This window comes from Chinchilla lanigera, unplaced genomic scaffold, assembly GCF_000276665.1.
Source record: "Chinchilla lanigera isolate Chin_1 unplaced genomic scaffold, ChiLan1.0 scaffold00001, whole genome shotgun sequence".
Lineage (NCBI taxonomy): Eukaryota > Metazoa > Chordata > Mammalia > Rodentia > Chinchillidae > Chinchilla > Chinchilla lanigera.
Window position 1 is genome coordinate 46,291,870 of NW_004955402.1, and position 8,883 is coordinate 46,300,752.

General features: G+C 45.0%; 1 protein-coding gene across 1 annotated transcript in view; it reads left to right on the forward strand.

The window, feature by feature from the left end:
• Positions 1-6,288, forward strand: part of Tnfrsf11a (tumor necrosis factor receptor superfamily, member 11a, NFKB activator) — a gene marked incomplete at its 5' end in the record, with an annotated part of 55,829 nt that extends 49,541 nt beyond the window's left edge. The window contains 1 exon segment of the mRNA XM_005373177.2: positions 4,213-6,288. Coding sequence (XP_005373234.2) covers positions 4,213-4,499 — 287 coding nt within the window.
• Between the last annotated feature and the right edge of the window lie 2,595 nt (positions 6,289-8,883).

The following is an 8,883-nucleotide window of genomic DNA, read 5'->3' on the forward strand; positions in this document are numbered from 1 at the left end:
GTTCAGGCTATTTAATGAATCTCTGTGTCCTTGGGAGCTCCATGGGCACTAATATTACTTTCTGGGAGTAGTAATGCCATCACTGTACCTGTGGCTAATTCTTTGCTATTCCCCAAGACTTTTCAAGTCCACCATCTTGTTTGACCTTGCGCCATCCTGAAGGATCTTCACGCATTCATCTGTTCATTTATTTAACAAATACGAATGATGTGCATGCTCTGTGTAGCTGCACATGCCAAGCTAGCATGATAGGACAATTGGTGCTCATTTTATAAATGGACAAACTGAAACATAGAGAATTTGTAGGCAGTTTGTCCCAAATTCTTACTACCAGTGACAACCATGTCAGGACAAGAGCAGAGAACGTTTGGACCCCTGCTGTCTCCACTGTCCTGCCCTATTTCTCACCATCCGTTGGCCAGGCAGCCATTCTTACCCGCATCTCCACCAGTCACCATTTCCTTGCCTCTAGTGAGCAGAGACTCAAACCCCACCATAGTACTGATGTCATTAAATTATGTTCATATGAGTCTGGATTATGACAAGCCATGGTGAAAGAGGCTGTTAGACAGCTTTCATCCTGAAAACAAGGTTGGCTAGTAGGCGGGCGAAAAATAAACAAGAAATATTCACATGAAAGCACCTGTATGCTAGTGTTTATAATAACTTAGCACTCAGAAACTTCTGGATTTGGAGTGTTGTTTCTAGTATCCTTACTATTGTAATGGATATTCTCTTAGCCTATGTCCGCTTAACCCTCAGATTAACTCACATTCTCCTTTCCTCTGTGAAAGGAGCCCTCTGAAGTCCCGAGCACACTGATTGCTCACGGTTTGCTGGCTACCTAGGCCCTCTGCCCTCACCCAGTGAATGGCTGTGCTTGCCAGAATCCATGAGTAATCCCAGTTCTGTGATGGTCTTAGTGTAGTTAAATCTTTGTTATATTAGCTGACAAAAATGAGTTTGTTAAGCGTGAGGACTGTTTCTATGAAAACTACTGACTACTTTAAGACAATCCAAATATTGTAATAAGTTGCTAGAAATATTGTGCTATTGTCCTGGATGTGGATAAGAAAGTTATGAAAGATTGGGGAATAAAATTCTAAAGGGATTCTGGACTTAGACTGTTTGCCAAGTGACTTCATTTTCATTCCACTTCAAAGAAACTGAAAATAGAGCCTACCAGCAAAGCAGTAAGGGTATACTTAGTACAGTCAGTAAACACATCTCAAAGGATAGAACTGAGTGCTATATGAGAGAGTTTGTGCTGAGAGTTTTCCAGCAGGAGGCTTGAACATCAGGAGAACATATCATAGGCTCTACATTTTCAGAGCACCAATGAATAACCTTCAGTGTTTTGCTGAGCATTTACTTCACTAATAGAGAAAAGTTGATAGGCAAACACTGGAGTAATATTCAAACATGTCCAGCTTATAAAATGTTACCTCCTAAAACACTAGTGCTGAATTAGAGCATCTATGGGAGAAAAAAACAAACAAACGGAGTGGTACTCCTAAAACTTACCTCCCACTCTGCACTGGGAATATAATTTGCAGAGTCCAGTGAAAAATAAAAATGCAATGCCAAAATTAATAGGCTTTTCAGCTGGAGACAGCAGAGCATTCAGCCAAGCACAGGGCCATCCTGAGACCGGCCCTGTGCAGCATACAAGGCATATACCTAGGAAGACCGTGTAGCTGTGACTCACCGTTACTGGCAAGCAGTAGACATTTTTAAATTTACTTTGCTCCAGTTTACTATTGCCTACAAAAGTTAGTATGTTAACTTGATTCAAGGTTACCTTTGTCATAAATCATACCTTTGATAAACACCCAAAGAATAAACTTGAGAATCTCATACTCTTTCTAAAAGGTAACAATTCGTAATTGTTAGGAATTTAAAAGCTTTGATTTTCTTATTCTTTTGGTTTTTTTTTTTTGTTTATTTGTTTTTTGTTTGTTTTTTTTCCCCGGTACCGGGAATTGAACTCATGACCTTGCACTTGCCAGGCAGGCGCTGTGCTGCTGAGCTAAATCCCCAGCCCCGATTTTCTTATTCTTGATGCATTCCATGAATCAGTGGATTCTGGACTACTTAAATATATCCTTTAGGTGAAAGGGCTTGAGTTCCATTTGGAAATAAAAATAGAAAACATGAACGAACATCAGTCCTATAAAATTTTAAGGATATCAGTATCAAAGATATTATTTTCCATGGAACAATGACCTAGAATCAAATTCTCAAGATGTGAGATTTTACATGAAATCTTTATGTGCAACGTGATGCCAAAAAACTTGGGCTTTTGCAGAGGCTCAGCCTAACTGACAGTTCAGACCACGAAAAAGTATACTAAATTCATGGTCATAATGTGTTGGAAAATGAAATTTTAAATGATGGATAAACCTTATATACATGATACCACCAGATAAACCTAAATTTGAAGAGAATAAGGAAGAGATTAAATTCAAAGCCCTGACTCAATCTGCAGTGGCTAGAGATATCTTGGGTGCAGTTTTATATTGAAGCACAACAAAGCCAGCAGTGACGTCACAATAATGAGACAGTAGAGGAGCTATGCTGAGAAAAGCTATACTTTGAAGCAATTTAAAATTACTGACTTTATTAAGTAAACATGGTAAGTTTTTAATCACATTACAGTACTTATGGTATACTTAGGGGTTTTTTGGTTGGTTTTTTTTTTGTTTTTTGTTTTGTTTTTTTTTGTCATTTTGACTCTTTCCTATGACTTTATCTGGTAAAATTAGACTCGAGAACTAACTCAGTAGCTGGTGAGAGAAGGCTAAGCTAGACATCTTGGAGAGCAGGCCCGAGCTAAGAGTACATTGTTAAGAGCACCTGTCAGTGTCTTTTAGGGGAGTGGAGACTCCAGGGACAACTGGTCTCCCTCCTGTTGAATAGGGGGTTACTAGACAAATCCCTGCTACTGCCCACTTTGGCATATTTCCCCATTCAGCCATCTAGAGGGGAGACCCAGGAGTCAGACCTCCACTTTATGACTTTTGGCTTGTTGCTCACACTTGAAATTCCTGTGTTTCACTGTGGCTCTGCCTTGGCTGCCCTGGAGGCACCCAGTGGCTGAGGAAGGCTCTCTAAAGGAAATTCTAGTATGCCTGTTGGTAGTATTTTATACAGATGGTCTAAAATGCACCTTCCAAATTTGGGGGAAATGTTTTCATGTGGAGTGGTGACAGAAACTTCATTTTATTTGTATAAGTTATTAGGAGTCAGGTCATGATAGAGAACAGATAAGAAGTGAATATAGAGGAACCATTTTGATATTCATGTCCTCCAGTCAGGCTAAAAGATTCTGTTTGTGATGCTGATCCGCAGGGAGTTTTTGGTCTGCTCAGGGTGCTTATTTTCACTTGGGAAATTTCTGGACCACCAATCTTTAAAATAGAAGAATTATAAAAGGTGGCAAGTTTCCTTACGTTTGTTGAACGTTTTATTTTTCAAAAGGTCTATTAAAGACTGGCTACTTCCAGTCACCCACAAAGAAGTGACGCTAGAACTCCAACTGAACACCTTCAAGGTTCGAAGGAAAAAGTGATTTATAGGATTCTCTTTTCCTTTTTAGCATTTTTTGACCCCAGGAGTAAAAATGTTTTAATATTAAGGAAATGTATTAGCCTCTGCTAAAAGCTGAGCCTACTCATGATCCTCCAGGGCTGAGCCCTTAGGGACCTCCATGAAAGCTGGGAGGAAAGACAGGGACTTTATGCTAGAGTCCAGTTGGAGAGGACGGAGGACAGATGTCTGCTCAGTGACCGTAGCTGGCCATTAGCTGTCCGGTTGCATGTGATCTCCCCCACGCCCTCTCTTCCCTGCACACACACACACACACACACACACACACACACTTTCACGGTCCAGGTGGGCTCTCCTGCCAGTATCCTAGCGTCCCCTCGAGGGACGAATAGTGAAGCATCAGTAGGGCCTGCAGGCTGCCTCGGTTCCCTTCCCTCTGCACCTCTTCCTCGCCGCCCTCCACCGCGGTGAGGCCTATCCCCTAGGCCAGCGGCGGTCACCTTGCACCTCCCAGAGGGAGCGGCCTCCAGGGGGAGCCCGCCGCGAGGAGAGGCGGCTGCGGGGAGCGCGCCCTCGCGCCCCATCCACCGGGAAAATTCCTCTCCCAAGCCCGAGGCGTCACCAGGAGGCGCTGACTCACCCTCTGCGTGTTCTCTCCTCTAGGAAATGTGACCGGAAACAGTAACTCGACGTTCATCTCCAGCGGGCAAGTGATGAACTTCAAGGGCGACATCATCGTGGTCTACGTCAGCCAGACGTCGCAGGAGGGCGCGGCGGGGCCGGGCGGCGCGGGCGCGGACCCCCTGGGGCGCCCGGTGCAGGAGGAGACGCAGGGCTGCGACTCCTTCGCGGGCAACGCGCCGCGCTTCCCGGACTCGAGCGCGGCCGCCCAGGCGCCGCGGGGACCTCTCGGGGCGGCGCGGCCGGTGCAGGAGCAGGGCGCGGGCTGAGCGCGCCGGCCGATCCGGATCCGGATTCCGATCCCTCCGGACCTCGGCCGAGCCCGGACGGGTGCGCGAACTTGCCTGGCGTTCTCCGCCCGCTTTCCGAGGACCCGGGCCTTTTGAAAAGCGAGGGTGCATTGCGACGGCTCACTGTGAGCACAGCCTCCCCTTCGCACCGGCGCACAGCGCCGCCGGCCGGGGTCCACCCGCTCCCGCCGCGGCTTTGCCAGCCCGCACCCGTCCCTCCTCGGTGACGGCCCCTTTGACATCTTCGGTTTATGACGGTCTTGGTCCGTGTAGATCCGTTTTCCTCCCTATGTTTCACTTTCTTTCTTAACATCTTGATTGTTTCTTGCACCTTCTTTTCCTATTTAAGGATATATATATATATTTCCACTCCTCACAGTGTTCTGCTGATGGCTTTCCAAGTGTGTGTCTGAGGACTTTCAGGGAAAGGCTAGACCTGTAAAGCCTGGAATGAGCTGCAGGGTACATGTAGAGGGACTTTTATTTCCTGGCAAATGTTCTGTGTCCCCATTTTTCTAAAAGGAAGAAAATGGGAGCTCTTGTTTTGCCCCCATGCATGTTTTTAAGTTTGTATAGTTCCTGGAGCAGAACTAAGTTCAGTGCATGGCCTTGCCCCCTACCTAGTTTATTTATCCACACCATCAGAGGCAACAGGTATTTGGCAGCTGTCTAAAAAAAAACTGGCAACTAGACCTCTAAAAATTGCTGCACATAGCATTCTGAATCTTGATGTCTCTGAAGATGACCAAAAATAAATAAATAAATAATAGGACACTGAGTGTGCCCGCCCACAAAGTGAAAAGAAGGTGCCAGGGAAGTTCAAGAAAGAATAAAGTTGACATTATTTGCATTTTCTCTTTCTAGAGATGAATGCCATAATTATGCTTAAGCAGTAGGTCCTCCTTTCTTCCTAAATAATTGTGCATCTGTCACTTGGCCTTGATGAAATATCCCTACTTTTCCCAGTGCATTTAATTTACAAAGGAAATCCTCATGTTGTGAGCATAAGAGAGCGTCTTATCCTACCTTATTCTCTTGGCACTGGTCCTCCTGCAAAGAAACAGAATGTAAGTCAGCCTGGGAAGAAGTCACGTGGGTGGATCTATCTGTTGTGGCCAGTGAGCCACGATGGTTTTCCTTAATACTGGAGAAACGTTAAATCACCGAAGCAAATTAAAAGTAATGTGGCACATCTGGCAGGTGCAAGGGTGGTAATGGTGGTCACCGTGAAGACTGTAATGGCCATAGATGTCCACCTGGAGAGAATGGCTGTGCATCATCTCTCTCCTCGTTTCAGTTCTCCTGGAAGTGCTGGTTGGTAGCAGCTGATTGTGACTTTCAATGCAGAGGCAGAGAACAGCTCTGTAATTTATGGGATCTTCACTCTGCAGGTACAAAGAACTTCAGGAATAACTGCAGTGCGAGAATGATCTGTTGGTGGGAATTTACTGTCTTTTCTGCCCTTTTAGTTAACATTCACCCAGAATGAGATATAACAAAAATAGCGGAAAAAACATTACACCTTTTGATTCAGAATATATTAAACAGACAGAATAATAGTTCACAAAGTAGGATGCTGAGCTAAAAACCCACGTTTCTACTGTGACTGTCATTATCTTACTTCACCTCTCTGCTTTCATTTTACTTTCTATAAAATGACAATAATAATTTATCATAGTTTTTCTACCCAGAAGTATCAAATGGATGCTACAGTGAATGTTAAAGTATCTTGAGCTCCTTAAATAAAAGGTGCCATATTAATACATGAGAATCTAATTTCAGAAAAGTAATATTCTTTCCCATGGATCTCTACTAATGCTGCATCATTCCAAAGGAAACTAAATGATAGGAAATGGGTAACAAATGTGGGTCTGTCTGTGCAGAGATGTAGGTGACAAATGTAAACAGAATAAAATGAAAGCAATAATAAAAAATTATTTGGGGGACATGATAAAGAGATTATTAAACTTTTATTTGACCATAAAGATTTTCCATGGCTTTCTAAAACAGGGTTCATTATAGCCTCGTGATCCAACTTATTCCTGATTTGTATGGTACGCTGACGTGTCACATGTTGGTTTTGTGTTTTCTTTTTGTGACTCTCTTGACAACAGGCTTGGGAGAAAAAATTCTTTGATGATGTATCTGCTGTGAATTGCATAAGAAAAGTAAATACAGTCTTTCTACCTAGTGAACAAGTTGAAAGGGAAGTACCTGTAGAGGGTAATGTTTCCTATCCACACCTACTTGGCTACTAGAAGGCAGAATTAATTTCTTTTTCTACCTGAGAATGCGAAAGTGGTTTGGAAGTAATGTATGGAAACTTCTTAGGGCAGGGGAAACTATTCTTACTGTGTAACGAACCACTGGAAAACTCAGTGGCTTGAAACAACTGCTGCTTATTTAGTTTACGTGTTTAGGTTGGATCAGCTTGGGTAGTTGGGTAGCTTGGGAAGCTCAGGCGTACGTCCAGCAAGGCTGAACTCCCTCCCCCAGTTTCAGGGAGCAGGCTGGTTGCTGGGGGTGCTCTGGTTTGGCCTGAGCTTCCTCCACGTGGTCCCTTGTCCTTGCGCCCACCAAGCAGGGCTGGTTCTTGTGGTGGTGTCAGGGCCTTGGGCGAGCAGGCAAAATCCTGCCAATCTTCTTGAGGTGTAGCACTGACTGGCACACTTTGCTTCTGCCACTTCTGTTGGCCAAAGCAAGTCACAAGGCCAGTGCAGATTCAAGAGATGGGGAAACACACCCCCATAGGAAGATGGGGTGGGTTACAGGGAGGGGAAGTGAGAACTCTTTTGCCATGTAACTACCACAGGGACATTGTTTGGAACACAACAGAGCAGAGAAGCGTTCGCTCTGGAAACAGCATCTATCAGGCACATTTCCTAGCCCCTGATAAGTGAAGGGTTCCCTCTCCTATGATTGATTCTTCCAGTAGGAGAGACATCCACATTCATATTTAAGTATCAAAATCTCTTCCAAAGTAAATGGAGATGATTTGGGAATTGGGTCTGTGATACCCCAGCTGTACTCCATTGTGCAGAAACCTGCAACATGGCTATTTATAAAACCAAGAAAACTGGTGAGATACTTTGGGTAGAGGAACCAGTTAATAAGCAGATAAAAGACCTCGTGTTCACCTTTACTCTGCTTCATCAAATATGCTTTATGAACTGGGTAAAAGGGTGACATGAGTCAAGCACTGTCTTTGGTGGACTTGTGGTGTAGTATAGGTCTGTTTGCTCTCGGCAGTCTTGGAAGCATATGATTCCCCTAGTCCATCTGCGCTGGGACATTGTGTGGTTCCCTGGGTGCAAGTTGCACAGTGTGATTTGGAGGAGGGAATAAGGCTCTCAAGGCCCTGCATGCTCCACTGGTGAGTCATCATTTCCATTTAGTGTACTTTTAATGCTTGGGCCCTGGGGCACCCAGCGAGAGGAGATGAAGCATGCTGGGACTGAGAAAGACAGGACAGGGCTCTGCTGAGCTGCCAGAGAAGGCTGCTGGGAAAGGGTGTAGTGTGTGTGGACTTCCTGACCCCCAGGGCAGTGCCTGTGACCCAGCTAAATTGCGACTACTAAAGCCTTGCCAGGACAAGATGGGGCCTGAAATTGGAGGAGGCATGGGTAGGGTCAGATAGGGTGGAGCAGCCAGAAACAGGCATAAATGAAGTCCAGGTAAGGCCAAGCCCATAGGTGCAGGGCAGCCTCATCCACTGAAAACCCTGGACAGCACAGCCTTCGCAGCCCCCATTAGAAGCTGCCCCACTTGGCCAAACAGCCCATGTGCCCAGGGTTTGAACAAGAACAGAGACACCTCTCTGACTGTGCCCTCCTGAGCCCTCCACCACTGTTTCTCATGGTTCTCCTCGTTTTCTTCTTCCCTACTGGCTTCACAGTTATGAGGCTGACCCTCATGCTTGGCTAACACCTCTTTCCTTGATTCACTTTAGCAAAACTGACACACAGGAGTACTTCCAACATTGTTAAAAGAATAATAAGATTTTTAACTTTAAAAGATTAAATTGTGACTTACTAGTCTGTGTATCTTCATTCTAGCCAAGGAGCTGGTGGATTTACCTCTTCCCCTATGTAACAGAGAAAGCAGAAGCTTTGTAATCAGCCCTGGTTCACAGTTCAGCCCCGACACTACGGATTCACCTGGGACAGCACTGCACTTGTTAGCCTTGTTTTCCACGTGTCAAGTGGCGGTAGAATATTAGTGTATAGGGCGGGTGTAAGAGCAGCATGGAATAAGGTCCAGTTACACCCCGAAAGGGTTCCTAAAGACACAAGCAGAAGAGATCCAAGTGTTACACGCCACTTTCCCTGTTTCTAACACCTGTCCCTTCCCGGACACAGAAACC